The sequence below is a fragment of the Oncorhynchus gorbuscha genome, linkage group LG02 (genome assembly GCF_021184085.1).
Source record: "Oncorhynchus gorbuscha isolate QuinsamMale2020 ecotype Even-year linkage group LG02, OgorEven_v1.0, whole genome shotgun sequence".
In the NCBI taxonomy this organism is placed as follows: Eukaryota; Metazoa; Chordata; class Actinopteri; order Salmoniformes; family Salmonidae; genus Oncorhynchus; species Oncorhynchus gorbuscha.
In genome coordinates, this window is record NC_060174.1 from 31,957,652 (window position 1) to 31,982,976 (window position 25,325).

Here is a 25,325-nt window from a genome sequence, read left to right on the forward strand (position 1 = left end):
ATTGTTAAACACTATCATTTCACTATTACTGTAGATATATTAAGGATTTTTAAAATGTAAAACAATGCAATAATATTACATATAGCTAGCTTCCCTATGAAGAAGTGCTTCCATCTTGTGGTTCAACCAGTGCCCTGCAGACTGGTGTTCCTGCCTTCAATCTGTCTAATATGATATGATATAACATGATGTCTCCAACAGTACTGATGAAGTAGATTTATTGTATAATTCAAAGGAATAATGACCAAAATGTATTATTGATATAGTTCAATTCACATTCACATTGCCCTTGGAGGAAGTATTTATAAACGTTGTAATTACATTCATTTTAGATGACACACTTGCCATGTAAATGCAATAACATTTTCAGTCTTCTCATTGACAAAGAAGCAATTTGCCTACCAACACCAATTAGTTTGATTTAACAATGAACAAAGCAACACGTTTATGTTTTAGATCATTTTCACAGGTTACTGTAAACATGTTTTCAAAATTATTCACTGCTCATGTCTCTTGTAGGGCAACAATATGAGCCCAAATTAGACATGCATGATCCTACATACTGTCATGGAACTCAATTCATAGCTTCATTAAAGTGTCCTGTAACAGTTTCATACAATATGTCTTTTCATGACATAGACTGACCAGGTGAATCCAGGTGAAAGCTATGATCCCTTATTGATGTCACTTGGTAAATCCACTTCAATAAGTATAGATGAAGGGGAGGACACAGGTTAAAGAAGGATTTATAAGCCTTGAGACAATTGAGCCACGGATTGTGTATGTGTGCCAGTCAGAGAGTGCCTTTGAACAGGGTATGGTAGTAGGTGCCAGGTGCACCGGTTTATGTCAAGAACTGCAACCCTGCTGGGTTTTTCACACTCAACAGTTTCCCTTGTGTATCAAGAATGGTCCACCACCCAAAGGACATCCAGCCAACTTTGTAGGAAACATTGGAGTCAACATGGGCCAGTATCCCTGTGGAACGCTTTTGACACCTTGTAGAGTCCATGTCCGGACGAATTTAGGCAGTTCTGAGGGCAGAAGTGTGTGTGTGGGGGGGCGACTCAATATTAGGAAGGTGATCGAAATGTTTGATATACTCAGTGTACATTCCATGCTGCTTTTTTAGATTACATTCCTGCATCACAAGAGCCAGTGTTGAGTCGCAGCGCCCCCTGTCTGTGGAGTGAACTCAGTGTCCTGAACTCCAATGGCATAGTGTGTGGACTGGCATGGGATGTGTACTTGTAGGTCAGAGTGTCATAGTAATGGTACTTGACTGGTTTCCCCTGTGAATCCTGAGGGAAAGGCCAGAAGCCATACAGATGGATCTCCTCACAGAAGCGAGTGGCCATGGTATACATCAGCAGACCAGTAGTGGGTCTCTTGATCTGGACATTGTTAGTCAGCCAATACCTGATGAGGAAGAATGAAGAGGGAGAGTAAACAATCAAATGGTCCTTCAAGGCACCCAAGAGACTTGACATCTAAGAAAGAAATCTCAGATGTCTTAAGAAAAATGTATACAAATCTTAAGAATGTTTGTTTTAGGCTTGAGCTATTTATCAGTGAGTGTTCAATGTTTTCCTTAATATCTGAACATTTTTCTATAGAATCTATTGAACTAGCATACACTTGTAAACACACCACGACCCTATTGAATAAGCCCAAACAATAAGTGCCATTCCCTCCCTATGTGGTGGCTTTCACTTAGATCTCTGGCTGGATACATGCTTCCTGTTTGGTCCTGTCCGGGGGTATCATTGGATGGGGCCACAGTGTCACCTGACCCCTCCTGTCTCAGACTCCAGTATTTATGCTGCAGTAGTTTGTGTCGGGGGGGGCTAGGGTCAGTTTGTTATATCTGTAGTACTTCTCCTGTCTTATACGGTGTCCTGTGTGAATTTAAGTATGCTCTCTCTAATTCTCTCTTTCTCTCTCTCGGAGGACCTGAGCCCTAGGACCATGCCTCAGGACTACTTGGCATGATTACTCCTTGCTGTCCCCAGTCCACCTGGCCGTGATGCTGCTCCAGTTTCAACTGTTCTGCCTGTAATTATTATTATTTGACCATGCTGGTAATTTATGAACATTTGAACATCTTGGCCATGTTCCGTTATAATCTCCACCCAGCACAGCCAGAAGAGGACTGGCCACCCCTCATAGCCTGGTTCCTCTCTAGGTTTCTTCCTAGGTTTTGGCCTTTCTAGGGAGTTTTTCCTAGCCACCATGCTTCTACACCTGCATTGCTTGCTGTTTGGGGTTTTAGGCTGGTTTTCAGCACTTTGAGATATCAGCTGATGTACGAAGGGCTATATAAATACATTTGATTTGATTTGATTTATGAGCCAGTGGACTTGAGTAGAGGAGCTGAATTGTGATAAGACATTGGGTCTGGGGCCGCAAGTAACAAAGCAAGGTCCATCTGGTCCTCTCACTCATAGTCTGTCCCACCAGGACCTATAGATACTCTCCTAGCAGTAGACTCTCTGGACTAGCAGGTCAATGGGGAAGCGAAATTATGATATATTTAAAGGGCATCTAGTAGTCAGAGAAGCAGAAGCCCAGGGGAAAGTATTCAGTTTGGCATAATGAGCATTTATCAAAAACCAGTATTGCTAAAATGTCATAGACATGCACTGCATTTGATTAGCGTTTTCCCTGCATTTCAAAACTTTTATTGCCCTTTCAGAGAAGATTGCAGGCTTTTTGCCTAACTATACTACAGAAAATACTAGTCCTGCTGTCCCTATCTAACTGTCCTCCGTCTAACTGTCCTCCTTCTGCAAATCCAACAGCAGACAGAGAGGCCAGCAGCAGTAAGCGGCAGTAAGTTGGTCACCAACGGCCTTTAGAGTAAGTGTAATGCTGTGTTTAAAAATAGCAGGGGACCTGTGAACTGCTGCTAGATTAGTGCATGTATATACTGTACTCGATACCATCTACTGTATGCTGCTCTGTACCATCACTCATTCATATATCCTTATGTACATGTTCCTTATCCCCTTACACTGTGTATAAGACAGTAGTTTTGGAATTGTTAGTTAGATTACTTGTTGGTTATCACTGCATTGTCGGAACTAGAAGCACAAGCATTTCGCTACACTCGCATTTAACATCTGCTAACCATGTGTATGTGACAAATACAATTTGATTTGATTTGATTTGCAGTGTCACAAAGAGCACACGTGTTCCCTCCTTGTCTTACCCTCTGACAGCATGGAGAAGGCGCAGTGAGGGGAAGGCGGTGTGCACATCCACCGTGTGCAGCAGGATGAGACGGATTGCCCACTCCACCCTCTCCTCTCCTCCCTTGGCCATGAAGGCTGGGATCCACAGCACGCTGCCGCTGAGGCCCCGGAGCCGCTGCAGGAAGCGCTCCCTCCACTGCTCACTGGCCAGGTCATGGAAGGCCCGCTGCACCACCGATGGGTTCATGGTCACCAGGTTGGTGCGCCGCCCCACATCCCCAGCATACTCTTCCACTGGCGCCAGGTTACATCTGCAAAGAGACATGCATATAAATTATTATGCTATCACTTCATCCTTTTGATTAGTCTGCCAGAAATATTGAGGTCAATACCCAGAAGTTATAAATTGTCCATATCCTACTGTCCTCCAGAAGCTCTAAACACCACATACACTCATTTGGGTAGCTCAGACATTGTTCAACCTGAATTAGGCACATAATCAGTCAGCTAAGAATAATCCCATACCAAACACACCTTGATCAGGGTTGAAAACCTTAATTAATGTATTCCATGTGTCATGCAGCTGTGTATTGGTATGGCGTTCACAGAAAGTTATTTGATTGACCTCAGTAAAAATGATTACTAAACAGTGCCAATGCACAGAGAGATAATGATCTAAAATGGAAAAAAGTGTCCTATATCTATGAAAGTAGAATGTGAGGCTACTGTGTGAGAGCCAGAGGTGGGTGGAGCTGAGCACTGCTGTGAGTAGAGGGATTATCTCCCTGCCTGAATACCTCAGCAAATCCCTCATCACTCCCTCCCTGCTAACTGCCCTTGCTAAACCATGTCTTTCTCTGCCAATTTATCCTGACCTGTCTTGCAATTTCCACTTTGATCTGACACTCCTGCAGCAAGGGTGTTGGGGATTTACTCTTCCACCATATACAGTGCCTTCGGGAAGTATTCATACCCCTTGACCTTTTCCATATTTTTTCTTTTACATTACAGCCTTATTCTAAAATGGATTTTAAAAAACGTAACTCAAATCTAGACACAATACCCCATAGTGACAAAGCGAAAACAGGTTTTTAGAAATGTTTGCAAATTTATAAAAAACACGAAACAGAAATACCTTATTTACATAAGAATTCAGACCCTTTGCTATGAGACTCGAAATTGAGCTCAGGTCAAATCAAATCAAATCCACATAAACGTGGTTAGCAGATGTTAATGTGAGTGTAGTGAAATGCATGTGCTTCTAGTTCCGACAGTGTAGTAATATCTAACAAGTAATCTAACAACTTCACAACAACTACCCAATACACACAAATCTATGTAAGTAAAGGGATGGAATAAGAACACGTACATATAAATATATGGATGAGTGAAGACCGAGCAGCATAGGCAAGATGCTGATGGTACAGAATAGATGGTACAGAATACAGTATATACATATGAGATATATAAAAATTAATAAAGTGGAATTTTAAAAGTGACGAGTGATCCACTTATTAAAGTGGCCAATGATTTCAAGTCTGTATGTAGGCAGCAGTCTCTCTGTGTCAGTGATGGCTGCTTAAGACAGAAGCTGTTATTCAGTCTCTCGGTCCCAGCTTTGATGCACCTGTACTGCAGGGTGAACAGGCTGTGAACAGGCTGTGGCTCGTCTGGTTGATGTCCTTGATTATCTTTTTGGCCTTCCTGTGACATCGGGACTGTAGGTGTCCTGGAGGACAGGTTTTTTGCCTCCGGTTGTGGGCGGTGCAGTTTCCTTATCACCAGGCGGTGATACAGCCCAACAGGATGATCTCAATTATGCATCTGTAAAATGTTTGTCAGGGTTTTAGGGGCCAAGACAAATTTCTTCAGCCTCCTGAGGTTGAAGAAGCGCTGTTACACTTTCTTCACCAAACTGTCTGTATGGGTGGACCATTTCAGTTTGTCCGTGATGTGTATGCCGAGGAACTTAAAACTTTCCACCTTCTCCACTGCTGTCCCGTCGATGTGGATAGGAGGGTGCTCCCTCATCATCTCCTTTGTTTTGTTGACATTGAGTGAGTGGTTGTTTTCCTGACACCACACTCCGAGTGCCCTCACCTCCTCCCTGTAGGCTGTCTCGTCGTTGTTGGTAATCAAGCCCACTACTGTTGTGTCGTCTGCAAACTTGATGATTGAGTTGGAGGCGGGCATGGCCACACAGTCATGGGAGGGTTAAAACCTTTTTGGGATAGGGGGCAGCATTTTCACTTTTGGATGAATAGTGTGCCCAGAGTGAACTGCTTCCTACTCTGTCCCAGATGCTAATATATGCATATTATTATTGGTATTGGATAGAAAACACTCTGAATTTTCTAAAACTGTTTGAATTATGTCTGTGTGTATAACATAACTCATATGGCAGGCGAAAACCTGAGAAGAATCCAACCAGGAAGTGGGAAATCTGAGGTTTGTAGTTTTCTAAACTTGGCCTACCTAATACACCGTGTCTATGGGGTAAAGTTGCACTTCCTGAGGCTTCCACTAGATGTCAACCGTCTTTAGAAACTTGTTTCAGGCTTCTGGTACAAAGGAGGGGGATATGGGAGCTGAATGAGTCATGGGTCTGGAGAGTGTATCAGGCTCGTGACGCGCGGTCCCGAGAGAGTTAGCTCTCGTTCCAGTGCTTTTCTACAGACAATGTAGTTCTCCGGTTGGAACCTTATTGATGATTTATGTTAAAAACATCCTAGAGATTGATTACATACATCGTTTAACTTGTTTCTACGACCTGTAATGGAACTTTTCGAGTTTTTGTCTGGACGTAGTGCTCGCGCCTCACGAAGATGGATTACTGGGCTGAACACGCTAACAAGTGGCTATTTGGACATAAATTATGGACTTTATGGAACTTTATGGAACAAATCAGTCATTTATTGTCAAACTTGGATTCCCGGGAGTGCCTTCTGATGAAGATCATCAAAGGTAAGTGAATATTTACTTCTGTTGACTCCAACATGGTGGATATTTCTTTGGCTGGATTGGGTTCTGAGCGTCGTACTCAGATTATGCCTCTTCCATAAAGTTGTTTTGAAATTTGACACCGCGGTTGCATTAAGGAGAAGTCTATCTTTAATTCTGTGAATAACACTTGTATCTTTATCAATGTTTATTATGAGTATTTATGCAAAATCACCGGATGTTTTGGAATCAAAACATTACTGCACGTAATGCGCCAATGTAAACTGAGATTTTTGGATATAAATATGCACATTATCGAAAAAAACATACATGTATTGTGTAACATAATGTCCTATGAGGGTCATCTGATTAAGATCATCAAAGGTTAGTCATTAATTTGATCTATATTTCTGCTTTTTGTGACTCCTCTCTTTGGCTGGAAAAATGGCTGTGTGTGTTTTTGTGACTTGGCTCTGACCTAACATAATCATATGTTGTGCTTTCGCTGTAAAGGCTTTTTGAAATCGGATCCAATGGGTAGATTAACTTCTTCGATATAGGGGGCGCTATTTTAATTTTTGGATGAAAAACATTCCCGTTATAAACAAGATATTTTGTCACGAAAAGATGCTCGACTATGCATATAATTGACAGCTTTTGAAAGAAAACACTCTGACGTTTCCAAAACTGAAAAGATATTGTCTGTGAGTGCCACAGAACTGATGTTACATAAAAAAAACAGATAAAAATACAATCAGGAAGTGCCGCATTTTTTGAAACCGCCTCATGGCAACGACTCCTTATATGGCTGTGGAGGAGCTAGGAGTCAGCTTACCCTTTCCACGTTTTCCCCAAGGTGTCTGCAGCATTGTGACGTATTTGTAGGCATATCATTGGAAGATTGACCCTAAGAAACTACATTTACCAGGTGGTCGCTTGGTGTCCTCCGTTGCAATTATTGCGTAATCTCCAGCTGCAAGTACTTTTCCGTTTGCTACTGAGGAGAAACCCAACTGCCACGAAGGATTTATCATCGAATAGATATGTGAAAAACACCTTGAGGATGATTCTAAACAACGTTTGCCATGTTTCTGTCGATATTATGGAGTTAATTTGGAAAAAAAGTTTGGCGTTGTAGTGAATGAATTTTAGTTTTTTTTTCTTAGCCAAAAGTGATGAACAAAACGGAGCGATTTCTCCTACACAAATAATATTTTTGGAAAAATGAACATTTGCTATCTAACTGAGAGTCTCCTCATTGAAAACATCCGAAGTTCTTCAAAGGTAAATTATTTTATTTGAATGCTTTTCTTGTTTTTGTGAAAATGTTGCCTGCTGAATGCTAGGCTTAATGCTATGCTAGCTATCAATACTCTTACACAAATGCTTGTGTAGCTATGGTTGAAAAGCATTTTTTGAAAATCTGAGATGACAGCGTTGTTAACAAAAGGCTAAGCTTGTGAGCCAATATATTTATTTCATTTAATTTGCGATTTTCATGAATAGTTAACGTTGCGTTATGGTAATGAGCTTGAGGCTATAATTACGCTCCCGGATACGGGATTGCTCGTCACAACAGGTTAAGGGCTTGTAAGTAAGCCTTTCACTTTAAGGTCTACTACACCTGTTGTATTTGGCACATGTGATAAATGCATTTTTATTTTTTTATTTGATAGGTAATTTGGACTTGTGGTTTCACTTAATTCTGCATACTGGGCAATGATTCCCGATTCCCATTAATTAGTTCAGATACCTCTCTCTTCATCATAATCACAATGCCTTGCCGTACTGGCGACACAGTAAGGCAAACTGGATCTCTTCCCCCTGTAACATTACAATTCATAGTCGTACTTTGTTGTTACTGACAGATAAACCGGTGAGTAGCAATAAATAACCTACTCCCAGAAACCATTTGCTGACACACTCGCACAGAGCAGCACTGACGGATGGTTTCAGACAGACATTCTCCCCTGGTACATGAGTGTAGCAGTCGTAGGAACTAACGGCAGTGCTTCTCTAAAGCACCTCATTAAATTTTGGGTAGACAGCAGTAGCTTTTTAAAATATCACATTTACCCAGAAGGAATTTAATTGCTGCTCATTTCTAAAAGTCTGTAAATCATCAAACAAACTTGAAGGTCAAAAAAGTAGCGGGTATTTCAAAGGTGTGGACAATGCGTGTTCTAGCTCAGTGGCATTTATTCCTCAAGGTGAAGTATTTGTTCAATCCAAGGGACTGTGCTTACATAACAGTTAGATGAGTATAAAGATGAATAGTGCTTTTATAGAGAGAGACTCATTACTATCCTGAATATTTCACTGAAAATACAGCAAAAAATTCATAATTCCCTTTTATACGAGAAGATTGCTTAATTAAACAGAGATGCCTTAACGCACTACTGAAAATCACCTGTATCAATTCAATTTATGGAATAGCTGTTATGGGAACCTCACCTGATTACAAAGTCATGAGAGTCTATCTCTGGCCCACAGCTGCTATTGAGTAGGATCCCAGAGTTCCCTACGATGGCACAGCTTCTGTGGTGCTGGTTCTTCATGGGGGATGCGGTGGGTAGCAACTGGTACAGGTTCTCTGAGATGTTGGTAGTGCTCTGACGGTCAAAGACGTAGTGGATGACATCTCCAGGTTTCAATGTGCCCTTCAGAATAGAGATGTCCCTCTCTGGGTCAAAGAACCCCAGGATGTTCTTCCTATAGAAGAAAGAGGTCATCCATGAAGGAATACCCAGCTTATGGGAGTGTGAGACCTAAAAGAGACCAATGCAGAAGAGGATTGTAATTCCTACCTGATGAGGCTGGAGAGGGTTCTGTTGAAGGTCCAGTTATCTGAAGGGAGCCTGGTGGCATTCTTCAAGCCTGAAGGAGAAGCAGGACTCTTTTCCTCCCCTTCATTCCCTAAAGGTGTGGGATTGGCTTTCACTGCTACATTTCTACAATAGGACAGCGAGGCATCCATTAGAAATTAAAGGCAACATGACTTTGATACATGTGACATAAGAACTCAAATCATCACTTGAAAAAGCAGTGTGAATGAACAACGATGTCATGTGTGTAAAGCTATCCAATGTGTAATGAAAGCCAGTCAATTTCACGCCTGTGATACTTATTTTCAAACCCCAGGGAAGTTCTATTTGTCTATCACTTGCACACCTGAGAATGTACATCAATTGGGTGATGTATTAATAATTTAAATTAGATACACACAATTCTGTAATCCACTGCTGATATGTTCATGTGTATTAAGTCGGTTAATTATTTGACAAGTCTGCAAGCATAATATCTCAAAGGGGAAAGCAAATAAAAGGTTAGAATAACAGAATTGATGAGTATTATAAAACCAGAAGGCAATGGAAGAAGGAGCAGGTCAGCCTGACAAACCTGTTGAGCTTGGGGATGAGGCTGTGCAAGTACAATGTTCTGGAACCTCCAATATTCCTAGACAAACGAAAAAGTTATTTTAGCCACTATCAGAATAATTCATCATATGATTTTTAGATGAATGGAATCGTGCAGAACATGACGTGTGAGGGGCAAGAGGTGGTTTAATCAAATTCCAGGCATCACATATAATTCAGGCTGTCAGAATATCCATGGCTATGCTCTTAATGTGTATTCAGATGAGCAGTAGGCTCATCACATTGACATGAACGTGAAAGAGAAGAGCATGCATCAAAACGCAGTCAGACTGTGAAACAGACCTGTTGTTGGTGTAACACTGATCCATGAGTGCTGAAAGCCATTCATGTCGTTAAAGAAGCATGTGAGAAAAATGTGTCATATGATCCCTGGTAGAGCTAGGTACCTCAATGTCTCAGGTATCTTAAGTATACACCTGAGGGGTTTAACATGACACACCAAATGATCTACCAATCTGACTGTTACCGGTGCGTGTGAGAAGAATACGACCAATTAATCAGAATGGCCGATTAATTAGGGCCGATTTCAAGTTTTCATAACAATCGGAAATCGGTATTTTTGGACACTGATTTGGCCGATTTTCTTTTAATCTAGGCAAGTCAGTTAAGAACACATTCTTATTTTCAATGAGGGCCTAGGAACAGTGGGTTAACTGCCTGTTCAGGGGCAGAACGACAGATTTTTACCTTGTCAGCTCCGGGATTCAATCTTGCAACCTTACATTTAATTAGTCCAACGCTCTAACCACCTGACTCTCATTGCACTCCACGAGGAGACTGCCTGTTACGCGAATGCAATAAGAAGCCAAGGTAAGTTGCTAGCTAGCATTAAACTTATCTTCTAAAAAACAATCAATCAATCATAATCACTAGTTAACTACACATGGTTAATGATATTACTAGTTTATCTAGCGTGTCTTGCGTTGCATATAATTGATGCAACGCAGGGGGATGATTTAACAAAGCACATTTGCAAAAAAGCGCAATCGTTGCACGACTGAACCAAACCATAAACACCAATTGTCACGCCTTGGTCATTGTATTTTGTGTTTTTGTTATATTTTTGGGTAGGCCAGGGTGTGACATGGGTTTATATGTTGTATTCGTATTGGGGTTTGTATCATTTGGGATTGCGGCTGATTAGGGGTGTGTCTAGTTAGGCTTGGCTGCCTGGGGCGATTCTCAATCAGAGTCAGGTGCTTGTCGTTGTCTCTGATTGAGAACCGTATATTTAGACAGCCTGACTTTCGCGTTGTAATTTGTGGGTGTTTGTTCCTGTCTCTGTGTAGTGTTCACCAGATAGGCTGTAATAGGTTTCACGTTCCGTTTGTTGTTTTTGTTTTCATTCAGTTATTTCATGTACCGCGATTATTTTCATTAAAGTCATGAGTAACCTACACGCTGCATTTGGTCTGACTCTCTTCATACAACAGACGAACGATCCTACAGAAACACCCACTACTCACAGACCGAGCAGCGTGTGAACTGGCAGGATCTAACGGAGGACGTTATGGACAGCAGAAGCATGGAGTATACTACGTGGGAAGAAATTGACAGGTGGGCGGCCGACCCAGAGAGAGTGCAGGCGCCCGCCTGGGATTCCCTACAGCAATGCGAAGAGGGCTATAGACGTATGGAGTCAAAAAGGAAAGCACGGCTATACAGAGCGAAAACCGAAAGTAACGGGGGAAAGCGCAGAGAGAGAGTGGTTGAGTCAGGAGTCAGACCTGAGCCTACTCTCCCTGTTAATTGTGAGGAGCAGCAATATGAGGACTTCTGGTCATGGGAGGAGGAATTAGACGGAAAAGGACCCTGGGCGCAGCCGGGACAATATCGCCTTCCCAAGGAGGAAATAGAAGCAGCTAAAGCGGAGAGGCGCAGGTATGAGGAAGCAGCACGCGACGCGGTTGGAAACCGGAAAGTCACCCCAAAAAAATTTTGGGGGGGAAGGCTAGAAGGGAGAATAGTTATGCCAGGTAGGAGACCTGCGCATACTCCCTGTGCTCACCGTTGGGCTAGAGAGACCGGGCAGGCACCGTGTTATGCTATGGAGCACACGGTGTTTCCAGTGCGGGTGCAGAGCCAACTGCGGCACATACCAGCCCTTCCTATGGGCCGGGCTAGAGTGGGCATCGAGCCAGGTAAGCTTGGGCAGGCTCGGTGCTCAAGAGCTCCAGTGCGCCTGCACGGTCCGGTCTATCCAGAGCCACCTCTACACACCAGTCCTCCGGTAGCAGCTCCCCGCACCAGGCTTCCTGTGCGTGTCCTAGATCCAGTACCACCAGTTCCAGCACCACACACCAGGCCTCCAGTGCGCCTCGCCTGTTCAGCGCAGCCAGAGCTTTTCTCCTCTCCTGCGCTGCGGGAGTCTCCCGCCTGTTTAGCGCAGCCAGAGCTTTTCTCCTCTCCTGCGCTGTTGGAGTCTCCCGCCTGTTTAGCGCAGCCAGAGCCTTTCTCCTCTCCTGCGCTGCCGGAGTCTCCAGTCTGCCCAGCTCCGCCAGTGCTTCCAGTCTGCCCAGCGCGGCCAGTGCTCCCAGTCTGCCCAGCGCGGCCAGTGCTCCCAGTCTGCCCAGCGCGGCCAGTGCTCCCAGTCTGCCCAGCTCCGCCAGTGCTCCCAGTCTGCCCAGTGCCGCCAGTCGGCCCAGCGTCGCCAGTCTGCCAGGATCCGCCAGAAGTTCCAGATCTGCCCGACAACCAGTCTCTTCCAGATCTGCCCGACAACCAGTCTCTTCCAGATCTGCCCGACAACTGGTCTCTTCCAGATCTGCTCGACAACCGGTCTCTTCGAGTTCCACCAGCCAGCCAGGATTTACCGGAGCCTACTATCTGCCTGAGCTTCCTCTCAGTACTGAGCTTCCTCTCAGTACTGGGCTTCCTCTCAGTACCGGGTTTCCCCTCAGTACCGGGCTTCCCCTCAGTACCGGGCTTCCCCTCAGTACCGGGCTGCTTCGGTCCCGAGCTGCCCCTCTGTCCCGAGCTGCCCCTCAGTCCCGAGCTGCCCCTCCGTCCCGAGCTGCCCCTCTGTCCCGAGCTGCCCCTCAGTTATGTGGGGATCAGGGTGAGGACTATTAGGCCATGGTCGGCGGAGAAGGTGGATTATCCCAGGACGCGAAGGGGAGGAAATAGGACATTAATGGAGTGGGGTTCACGTCCCGAGCCAGAACCGCCACCATGGACAGACGCCCACCCGGACCCTCCCTATGCTCTTGAGGTGCGTCCGGGAGTCCGCACCTTAGGGGGGAGGTTCTTTCACGCCTTGGTCATTGTATTTTGTGTTTTTGTTATATGTTTGGGTAGGCCAGGGTGTGACATGGGTTTATATGTTGTATTCGTATTGGGGTCTGTATTATTTGGGATTGCGGCTGATTAGGGGTGTGTCTAGTTAGGCTTGGCTGCCTGGGGCGATTCTCAATCAGAGTCAGGTGCTTGTCGTTGTCTCTGATTGAGAACCGTATTTACACAGCCTGACTTTCGCGTTGTAATTTGTGGGTGTTTGTTCCTGTCTCTGTGTAGAGTTCACCAGATAGGCTGTAATAGGTTTCACGTTCCGTTTGTTGTTTTTGTTTTCATTCAGTTATTTCATGTACCGCCATTATTTTCATTAAAGTCATGAGTAACCTACACGCTGACTCTCTTCGGTCTGACTCTCTTCATACAACAGACAAACGACGTTACACCAATGCCTTTCTTAAAATCAATACACAGAAGTACATATTTTTAAACCTGCATATTTAGCTAAAAGAAATCCAGGTTAGCAGGCAATATTAACCAGGTGATATTGTGTCACTTCTCTTGCATTCATTGCACGCAGAGTCAGGGTATATGCAACAGTTTGGGCCACCTGGCTCATTGCGAACTAATTTGCCAGAATTTTACGTAATTATGACATAACATTGAAGGTTGTGCAATGTAACAACAATATTTAGACTTATGGATGCCACCCATTAGATAACATACCGAACAGTTCCATATTTCACTGAAATAACAAATGTTTTGTTTTCGAAATGATAGTTTCCGGATTCTACCATATTAATGACGAAAGGCTCGTATTACTGTGTGTTATTATGTTATAATTAAGTCTATGATTTGATATTTGATAGAGCAGTCAGACTGAGCGGTGGTAGGCAACAGCAGGCTCGTAAGCATTCATTCAAACAGCACTTTAGTGTGTTTTGCCAGCAGCTCTTCCCTGTGCTTCAAGGATTGCACTGTTTATGACTTCAAGCCTATCAACTCCCGAGATGTGAAATGGCTAGCTAGTTCGCGGGTGCGGTCTAATAGCGTTTCAAACGTCACTCGCTCTGAGACTTGGAGTAGTTGTTCCCCTTGCTCTGCATGGGTAACGATGCTTCGAGGGTGGCTGTTGTCGATGTGTTCCTGGTTCGAGCCCAGGTAGGGGCGAGGAGAGGGACAGATGTTATACTGTTACACTGGCAATACTAAAGTGCCTGTAAGAACATCCAATAGTCAAATGTATATGAAATACAAATGGTGTAGAGAGAAATAGTCCTATAAATACTATAACTACAATTTAAAACCTCTTACCTTGGAATATTGAAGTCTCAGGTTAAAAGGAACCACCAGCTTTTATATGTTCTCATGTTCTGAGCACGGAACTTAAATGTTAGCTTTTTTACATGGCACATATTGCACTTTTACTTTCTTCTCACTTTGTTTTTGCATTATTTAAACCAAATTGAACATATTTCATTATCTATTTGAGGCTAAATGGATTTATTTTTATTGATGTATTATATTAAGTTAAAATAAGTGTTCATTCAGTATTGTTGTAATTGTCATCATTACAAATAAATAAATAAAAATCGGATGATTAATCGGTATTGGCATGTTTGGTCCTCCAATAATCGGTATCGGCGTTGAAAACTCATAATCGGTCGACCTCTACTTGTGAGTCTGGATAGAGTTGTAGTTGGTCAACATTGCTTAAACATCCTCTATAAATCTTGTATAGATCAACCCTGAATGATATACAATCTGTACACTATGAGCAGCATGGACTACTGCTCAAGACATTGACCATTATTGCCTTTTATGACAGCAACATCAATGTATTAAAGAAAAGACGATTAAGTCGGCTAACATATCTTCTACAAAGTCCCAACTCTCATGGGGTTTATAAAACCATAAAGCTCCAGAAATTAAATTAGAGCAAACATACAGTACTCTAATAGTACGACTCCATTATGTGCAAAAGGATGTTGCAAATTGAGTGTGTCTCAATTAAGTATGTACAATTACATCTTGAGTCAGTTATTACAGAGGCAAGTAGAATCACTAATATGCCAGGCAGCAGACAAGGAGCCAGGAGCATTCAGTCTGCTCAAATGAAGGTGTCAGGCCTAGCTGTGCTATCTAGGGAGCAACAAAACTCTTCTATTGTTCTTGGAGGGGAGAGATGTTCCAATATCGGAAAGCTCCTTCATGAAACAAACGGTTGTAATTAATATGTTATTACTCTGTAATTACCACATACATATGATTATTATTATTATTATTTGTAATAAATACCAGGTCATCTCTGTACTGTAAAATAAAGTGCTACAGTACCAACTGTTCCAGGTACTTAACATTTACAGCCACAAGAAGCTTGATTCTTGTTCTATCAGAAGGCAGAACTGTATCTTCCAAGCTTCAAGAGTTGTATCTGTGTAAGATAGAAGAGTCTTCTGATGCAGGGCTCAGAAGATAGCAAAGGTAATCTGCCTAAATGATTACCGCCCCGTAGCACTCACATCAGTAGCCACAAAAGGTGTTGAAAGGCTGGTCATTGCTCACATCAACACTATCATCCTGGAAACCCTAGACCCACTCCAATTGGCATATCGCCCCAACAGAACCAAAAATGATGCAATCTCAATCACACTCCATACTGCCCCATCCCATCTGGACAAAATAACACCTATGTGACAATGCTGTTCACTGACTACAGCTCAGCATTCAACACCAGTGCCCACAAAGCTCATCACCAAGCTAAGGACCCTGGGAGTAAACACCTCCCTCTGCAACTGGATACTGGACATCCTGACGAGCCGCCCCTAGGTGGTAAGGGTAGGCAACAACACATCTGCCATGCTGATCCTCAACACTGGGGCCCCTCAAGGGTGCGTGCTTAGTCCCCTCCTATACTCCCTGTTCACCCACGACGGCATGGCCAAACACGGCTCAAACACAATCAGTGGTAGGCCTGATCACCGACAACGTCGAGACAGCCTATAGGGAGGAGGTCTGAGACCTGGCAGTGAGGTAAGACAAAGGAGCTGATTGTGGACTACAGGAAAAGATGGGCTGAACAGGCCTCCATTAACATCGAGGGGACTGTAGTAGAGTGGGTCAAGACTTTTAATTTCCTTGGTTTCCACATCACCAACTAACTATCATGGTGCAAACACACCAAGACAGTTGTGAAGAGGGCACCACAAATACAATATTTTCTCCTCAGGAGACTGAAAAGATTTGGCATGGGTCCCCAGATCCTCAAAAAGTTCTACATCTGCACCATCGAGAGCATCCTGAACGTTTGCATCACCGCCTAGTACATCCATATCCATCTTCTATCCACACATCCGCTCGGCATCCGACCGTAAGACAGTACAGAGGGTAGTGCGTATGGTCCAGTACATCACTTGGGCCATGCTTCCTGCCATCCAGGACCTATATACTAGGTGGTGTCAGAAGAAGGCCCAAAAAATTGTCAAAGACCCCAGTCACCTAAGTCATAGACTGTTCTCTCTGCTACCGCACGGCAAGCGGTACCGGAGTGCCAAGTCTATGACCAAAATGCTCCTTAACAGTTTCTACCTACATTTACATTTACATTTAAGTCATTTAGCAGACGCTCTTATCCAGAGCGACTTACAAATTGGTGCATTCACCTTATGACATCCTCTAAGCCATATGACTGCTGTTAATCAAATGGCCACCCGGACTATTTACATTGACATCCCCCCCACCCATTGTTTTCACACTGCTGCTCCTCGCTGTTTATTGTCTATGCACGGTTGTTTTGCCCATACCTGCATGTACAAACTGCCTTGACTGGCCCGTGACCCTGCACATTGACTCAGTGCCGGTGCCCCCTGTTAATAGCCTCGTTATTGTTATTTTATCGTGGTACTTTTTATTTTATTTTTTACTTTAGTTTATTTAGTAAATATAACTCTATTTCTTGAACTGCATTGTTGGTTAAGGGCTGGTTAATCATTTCACGTTAAGGTCTACACCTGTTGTATTCGGCACGTGACAAATACAAATTGATTTGATTTGAAAGGGAACTGTTCATTTTGTCTCCAGTCTGTTGCTCTCAGTAACAAATCAAACAGTAATCTTCTATCCACACATCCACCCACCAAACAGCCCTGTATACCATAACATGACTGGAGCTGGAGTGCACACAGGATACACTGAAGTGTTGAACAAAACCAGGGTTTGATGTGGAAAGCAAAATGGGCTTCCAAGTCTTGGGCTGGTTCCTTTTGATACAATGGTCTGGTCTATTGTGATAGTATGTCTTCTAAAATAGTGACTATACAGTTTTTATTATGAAAGAGCAATACAATTTGAGCAAAACCCAGTTGACACAGCTGTTAGAGAGTTCAGTATTATGCAGTGAAGAGAGTTAACAGTGTAGAGTTAGACCTGAAACTATCTGATTACCAGTCCATTCTCTCTATACTATGTAGCCTACTTTTGATCCCATGTGTTAGGACTCCCCTAGTTTTGTAGCAATTATTCCATCCATGCACCCCATAAGTAAAGTGCCAAGATTACACACGCACGCACGCACGCACGCACGCACGCACGCACGCACGCACGCACGCACGCACGCACGCACGCACGCACGCACGCACACACACACACACACACACACACACACACACACACACACACACACACACACACACACACACACACACACACACACACACACACACACACACACACACACAGGATCTGAAGGTAGTCTTTCAAGATACTGGAGCCTACTATATAATGCATGGAGGCTACACTGCAGACAAATTGGTCTTTGTAGATCCAGGTCTAGAGCGTCTGTTGAACATCTGTCGTCAATTGCATTAGGCTATTATACTGGGATATCACAAAGGTATAGCTAGGGTGAAAGGTTTGATTAAAAATGCAAGATGTACAGTAAAGAAATAGGAGTAGAATGTGTCAACAAATGGACAGCGGTTTGTAACATTGAAATGGACACAATTGAAGAGTTCATTTCCAAAACGTTATATCCCTCAATTCTTCACATTTGTGTTTTTTCATCAGACATTATTGCTTATGGGTACCGTCATGTGTGTGTGTAAAATATTACTGTTCTCAGATTTTTTATTCATAGAATTTAAATGTGTATAATTGTATTTTTTGTTGTTGCAAAAGGCTATATATCCATTGTTTAGCTAACATGGTCCAAGCACATCAAGACCTATTCCACCTCAGGAGACTGAAAAGATTTGGCATGGATCCTCAAAAGGTTTTACAGCTGCAGCATCGAGAGCATCCTGACGGGTTGCATCACTGCCTGGTGAGATCTTACAGGAAAAGAACGCACATGGGTGGACCTTCTGATCAGAGGAAGAATGTTGAGACAGAACAGCACCACCCCGGTGTCAGAGGCGTCCACCTCCACGATGAACTGGAGTCCTGGCTCGGGTTGAGTAAGGTCCAGAGCAGAGGTGAAGCAAAGCTTGAGTTCCAGGAATGCTGCCTCTTCCTCAGGAGTCCAGTGGAACAGAGTGGAGGTGGAGGTGAGAGGTGCAGCTAAATGGCTGTAGTTGTGGATGAAACGTCTGTAAAAATGTGCAAACCCCAGGAAATGCTGTAGCTGCTTCAGGTTGGGGGGGCGCAAGCCACTCTGTGACTGCCAAGACCTTGGCAGGGTCTATACGTAACTGTCTCTGTGCAATAATATAACCCAGGAAAGACTATGAGGCAGCATGGAACACACATTTTCAGCTTTAACAAAAAGCTTATTCTCCAACAGCGGTTGAAGAACTTGGCTAGTGTTGCTGGTGAGCCTCAGGATCCTTGTTTGTCATCTAAATATAGACATAAACGAAGTGCCCAATCACGTCCCTCAGCACGATTGACTAGGTTCTGGAAAACAGCAGAGGCGTTAGTCAGACCAAAAGGCATGACCAAATACTCAAAGTGACTCAAAGTGACCCAGTGGTGTGTTGAATGCAGTCTTCCACTCGTCCCCCTCTCTCATGCGGATAAGGTGGTAGGCATTCCGGAGGTCGAGTTTGGAAAACACTGCAGCACTATGGAGGGGAGCAAAATCAGAGCTGATGAGGGGCAAGGGGCACTTGTTCTTTACTGTGATATTATTTAGCCCACGGAAGTCTATGCACGGCCTCAGGGACCCATCCTTCTTCTTCACAAAGAAAAACCCAGCACCCACCGGGGGAGGATGATGGCTTGATAAGTCCTGCAGCCAGAGAATCCTGGATGATTTCAAGGTTTTACTGCTAACCTACAAAGCATTACATGGGCTTGCTCCTACCTATCTCTCTGATTTGGTCCTGCCGTACATAACTACACGTACGCTACGGTCACAAGACGCAGGCCTCCTAATTGTCCCTAGAATTTCTAAGCAAACAGCTGGAGGCAGGGCTTTCTCCTATAGAGCTCCATTTTTATGGAACGGTCTGCCTACCCATGTCAGAGACGCAAACTCAGTCTCAACCTTTAAGTCTTTACTGAAGACTCATCTCTTCAGTGGGTCATATGATTGAGTGTAGTCTGGCCCAGGAGTGGGAAGGTGAACGGAAAGGCTCTGGAGCAACAAACCACCCTTGCTGTCTCTGCCTGGCTGGTTCTCCTCTTTCCACTGGGATTCTCTGCCTCTAACCCCATTACAGGGGCTGAGTCACTGGCTTACTGGGGCTCTCTCATGCCGTCCCTGGAAGGGGTGCGTCACCTGAGTGGGTTGATTCACTGATGTGGTCATCCTGTCTGGGTTGGCGCCCCCCTTGTGTTGTGCCATGGCGGAGATCTTTGTGGGCTATACTCAGCCTTGTCTCAGGATGGTAAGTTGGTGGTTGAAGATATCCCTCTAGTGGTGTGGGGCCTGTGCTTTGGCAAAGTGGGTGGGGTTATATCCTTCCTGTTTGGCCCTGTCCGGGGGTGTCCTCGGATGGGGCCACAGTGTCTCCTGACCCCTCCTGTCTCAGTCTCCAGTATTTATGCTGCAGTAGTTTATGTGTCGGGGGGCTAGGGTCAGTTTGTTATATCTGGAGTACTTCTCCTGTCCTATTCGGTGTCCTCTCTCTCGGAGGACCTGAGCCCTAGGACCATGCCCCAGGACTACCTGACATGATGACTCCTTGCTGTCCCCAGTCCACCTGGCCGTGCTGCTGCTCCAGTTTCAACTGTTCTGCCTTATTATTATTCGACCATGCTGGTCATTTATGAACATTTGAACATCTTGGCCATGTTCTGTTATAATCTCCACCCGGCACAGCCAGAAGAGGACTGGCCACCCCACATAGCCTGGTTCCTCTCTAGGTTTCTTCCTAGGTTTTGGCCTTTAATAATAATTTCTAGGGAGTTTTTCCTAGCCACCGTGCTTCTACACCTGCATTGCTTGCTGTTTGGGGTTTTATGCTGGGTTTCTGTACAGCACTTTGAGATATCAGCTGATGTACGAAGGGCTGTATAAATACATTTGATTTGATTTGATTTTATGTACCTCTCCATAGCCTATTGCTTGGGGCGAGAGAGGTTAAATAACCGGCTACTAGGAAGAGGAGCTACAGGCTGGAGGTCAACGAAGCAGTCGTACGGCCGATGAGGCGGCATAGACAGGGCGCGGTGCTTACTGAACGCAGGAGCTAGATTGTGATACTCTGGAGCAACTGATGACAGGTCCGGAGGTTTTGGAATTGACTGGGGCACAGACAAGGCAGGGGCAGAGCAGAATGTAGACAATCTGAGTGACAAAAGGATCTCCAAGTGGTTACCTTTCCGGTGGTCCAGTCAGTCTGTGGGTTGTGTAGCTTTAACCATGGATGGCCAAGAACCAGGGGGGAGTAAGGACAGTCGATTATGTGGAAATTGATCTTTACCCGGTGGTTTCTAGAGAGACACAGGTTTACAGGGAAGGTTCTCTCACAGACTAGGGCAAGGAGCTGTCTGTTGAGAGAGTTGCATCGAGAGGTGAATCGAGTGGGACAGTGGCCAGGCCCAACTGAGTAATGACACCTCGGTCCATGAAGCTCTCGTTGGTGCCCGAATCCATGAGAATAGACAGAGGGAAAGCCTGGCTCTGCCACACAAGGTTGCCTTCAAGCAGGGGTCTGTGGGAAGATGGGCTGACGATTTGGCTCAACAGTATATCCCCCACTACTGCCGAGCCCCCTCTTTTGATGGACGCAGAGAATTAGTGGAGACAAAGTGACCAACCTGGCCACAGTATAGGCAGCTCCTAGCACCGATGCGCCGCTGCCTTTTTCTGGAGAGACAGGCCCGACCGAGCTGCATGGGTTCAGGATCAGGAAGAGCCTTGGAAAGGGATGCAGTCGGAGAAGGCGCTGAAGCAGATGTTATGGTGCATGCAACCCTACCTACTCTCTCCCTCCATCGCTCATGGAGACAGTTGTCAATGCGGGTGGCGAGAGAGATGAGTTCATCAAGTCCATCCGGCTCATCCCTGGACACCATCTCATCCTTGATGGTCTCAATGAGTGCGTTCTGGAATGCTCCCTGAAGGGCCTCCTCATTCCAGCCGCTCTCAGTGAAACTCACATGCCATCTCAGCAACACTAAGGGCCTTGACGGAAGGACAGGAATCGTTTAGCGGCATCCTTACCGCAGACCGGGTGGTCGAAAGACTTTCTTCATCTCTTCCGTGAGTCTGGAGTAGGAGAAGCAGATGGGGGACTATCTATCCCACACCGCCGTGGCCCAGGAAAGCGCTGCTCCACGGAGGCAGCCAAACAGGAAGGAAATCTTGGTCCGTTCACTAGCATAAGAGTAGGGCTGTTGCTCAAATACTAGTGAAAATTGTACTAAAAAGGCTCTGTAAGCTCTGAGGTTGCCATCGTGGCGCTCGGGAGTCGGAACAAACGGCAAAAGGCCTTGGGACTGGTTGTGAGCTCTGGGCGAAGGTTTGGCCCTATAGGTTAGACAGGCTGCGTGAAAACTACTTGATGTGCTCCAAAAGGGCATTCAGGGCTTGGTCATGTTGCTCAAGCAGGGCGCCTTGGCCAGGGAGGGTTTGGTGGAGAGGATCTGAGTCAGCTGGGTTCATCTCTTTGGCCAGATCGTACTGTTTCACAGAGTGGAACAGGGAAAACAAAGAGCAGACTCAGACGAGAAGACTGGGATGAAGTAACCAAGGTATTTATTGAAACACAGGGGGAAGATGGAGTGCAGGCCAGGGGAAGCTTGGGCAGGTTGCAGGAAACCAGGTGCGAAGGCTTAGGCTGGAGTGAGAGGGTAAGCAGGGCAGGAGGGGAATCCAAGGATGCAGTAGAGTGGAGAATCCAGGGCAGAGTTGCAGGATGAGGAGACGTGGGACTGAAGACAGGAACCAGAGTCAGAGCGGGCAGAACTGCAGCTGAGGGGAAAACCGTGTCAGGCAAGGAAAACAGGCACAATCACACACAGAGAGAAAGGGAGAGAGCACTGGGGGAGTGGTGGCAGGTTAAGGAGACACAGGATGAGCAGTAGAGGGCGTGGCAGGAGAAGATGTAACACCTGGTATGGCAACTGCTTGGTCTCTGACCACAAGGCACTACAGAGTGCGTACGGCCAAGTACATCACCAAGGCCAACCTTCCTGCCATCCAGGACTTCTATACCAGGCGGTGTCAGAGGAAGGCCCTAAAAATTGTCAAAGACTCCAGCAACCCTAGTCATAGACTGTTCTCTCTGCTACTGCACGGCAAGCGGTACCGGAGCGCCAGGTCTAGGTCCAATAGGCTTCTAAACAGTTTCTACCCCCAAACCATATGATTCCTGAACAGCTAATCAAATGGCTACCCAGACTATTTTCACCCCCCCCATGCTGCTGCTACGCTCTGTTATTATTTATGCATAGCCACTTTAATAACCCTACCTGTATGTATATAATTACCTCAATTACTTCGACACAGATGCCCCCACACATTGGAACATTGACTCTAAAACGGTACCCCCTGTGTATAGCCTCCACATTGACTCTGAACCGGTACCCCCTGTGTATAGCCTCCACATTGACTCTGAACCGGTACCCCCTGTGTATAGCCTCCACATTGACTCTGAACCGGTACCGCCTGTATATAGCCTCCACATTGACTCTGTACCGGTACCCCCTGTATATAGCCTCCACATTGACTCTGAACCGGTACCCCCTGTATATAGCCTCCACATTGACTCTGTACTGGTACCCCCTGTATAAAGCCCTGCTATTGTTATTTACTGCTGCTCCTTCATTTTTTTTCTTATCTCTTACTTTTTTGGGTGTATTTTCCTAAAACTGCATTGTTGGTTAAGGGCTTGTAAGTAAGCATTTCACTGTAAGGTCTACTACACCTGTTGTATTCGGCGCATGTGACAAATACAATTTGATTTGATTTGAAATAAAAATGTTTGTATCCTGTATATTTGATAGTAATACTTTATGTGGTTGTCTCACCTATCTATTTTAAGATTAATCCATTTACTGTAAGACGTTCTGGATAAGAGCATCTGCTAAATTACTAAAAGGTCATATGTAAATGTTTTACATACAGATCTCATATTACTGTATTACAAAAAATAATAATAATATTGACGTCACAAATGTATCATTTGGTACATTTCTTCATAAAAAATGTAGTTATTTAAAACCTAGCAGTACTACTCATATATTTGAGCGCTAAACTGATATGTAGCATTTTGCAAAAGAAACCATCAAGCCATAGATTTTAAACAAATAGGTCTGTCATTGAACAACCCCATACCATGATTAGATAGTGAAAAAACACACTAATCTCTTTCATAATATCTTTAAACAATAAAAGCTAATTTACCAACATTTCAGAAAATGTATAGCGTTTTGGAAGGAAACTGCAAATGTATCCTAACAGCCTACAGCCTACTGGAGAAATGTTAACGTTGGAGGAGCACTCAATGTCTTCTAAAGTTCTACTGAATGAGTGAATATAACGCAGCATCGAAAACAATTTGCACATGAACATAAAATTCAATTTCTTTGAATAATGCAATTTCACATCTAGATAACACGTTTATAGTGCAACATAAATCACGAACAAAACTAATCAGAAACACCGCTATACTTACCCAATTTCTTCCTGGACTTCAGCAATATCAGCAATTATCAGAAATATAACCAGCAGTGTTACAATTCCAAACATCAATGTTCGGAATTCTAACTGCATGACTGAGAAGGCTGCAGAACTAATCCAAGCGACAAAAATCTAAATTGATTGAATACATTATCCTTTTAATCGTTGAAATTGATAGATTTTACTCAATTATCTCCACCATTATTATTCAATGTTAATCTTGAACGAAGACCATTTGTCTCGGAACAAATCCCAGGTTGATATATTTTTATAACGTATTTTTTTTCTCTTCCTTTTTCCAAACGGCAGCGGCACTGTTTGCATCCTCACCTCAATTTCCCAGTCAAACTTTGAAAGATTGTGTTTGAAACTACATTGCGATTGAGACACGCACGAACAATATGGAAAATACCAAACCTTAAAGGGACAGGCACTTTATGGCTTTCTACTGTAGGGCAGCCTATGGCTGCTCTTTGAGGCTTTAGGCTAGGCTGCTATTGGATACTATCTATTACCTTTGTCTGATCATCATTGAATTGGAATCACTATTGCTGCATGACATTGATAACCAGGTTCAAAGGACCATCAGGCATTAGTAGACTAGCATATGTGATCAAATTATTATTCACCTTCTATATTCAACCATTCATCATGTGAATAGCATTATAATAGACACATAATACTATAATCTGTCATTGGTGCCTTTGTGAGGTCAGGTTTGTTGAGATAATGTTTTAAAAAATCGAATTTTGTATCATAAAGAAGTTTATTGGGTAGCCTTCTGGTTTCATCATATCTTAAATTGTCCTTTGAATAGCTTACTGTCCTGTCTGAGTTGTATTACTGGCCTCACCCCAATATGATCAATGCAAAACCTTTCAGTTTTCTACTGCCTGGTTGTCTTGTCTTATTTATAGTCATGTTGAGTCAGTAAAAAATGTCCTTTGTCAGGCAGATGGTAGGGTGAGGGATTGAAGACTTAAGAGAGGAATGAAATAGAGCATGTTCTCAAATCATATGCATTTGCATATACATTTGGTCACTTTACTGGCTCAGCGTACTGGTATTCTGTATTTGATTTATTTCATAAACCAATAGTGCTCTTTCAGCACAGCATTCCAATAAATCTGTAAAGTGACATTGGAAATGGATTGCTCCATAAAACCTTTTAAGGATTTTGTTGCATGGAGTGATATGGGTTGTATGGGCTGTGATACTGAGGTAAATGAATATGATTTTTCTACAACTGTGAGTCAGCACAAAAACATCCTGCAAAGTATATCTGAAAGACCTACATAAAGCGTCTCCAAATCATTCTAAATGTTCAGCATTCTGATATCAGCAGACAGCCTGTCAATACCGACCTACCTCCGTTTCTCTGTCTGGTTTTGCTTCAAGTCCACCGATTTGAACATTTTGAACTGTTGTCTGTTATGCAGTGGGAATAACAACACT

The 25,325-nt window shown here is 44.1% G+C and overlaps 1 protein-coding gene across 1 annotated transcript; it reads right to left on the minus strand.

Moving 5' to 3' along the window:
* Positions 1-894: 894 nt before the first annotated feature.
* st8sia2 (ST8 alpha-N-acetyl-neuraminide alpha-2,8-sialyltransferase 2) lies at positions 895-24,267 on the minus strand. The gene is made up of 6 exons (XM_046293732.1): positions 23,866-24,267; positions 9,534-9,590; positions 8,942-9,085; positions 8,589-8,846; positions 3,212-3,505; positions 895-1,419 (listed from the first exon to the last, which is right to left on the minus strand). Exons 1-6 carry the CDS (start codon positions 23,961-23,963, stop codon positions 1,134-1,136), a joined length of 1,137 nt encoding a protein of 378 aa, XP_046149688.1. The 5' UTR covers positions 23,964-24,267; the 3' UTR covers positions 895-1,133.
* Between the last annotated feature and the right edge of the window lie 1,058 nt (positions 24,268-25,325).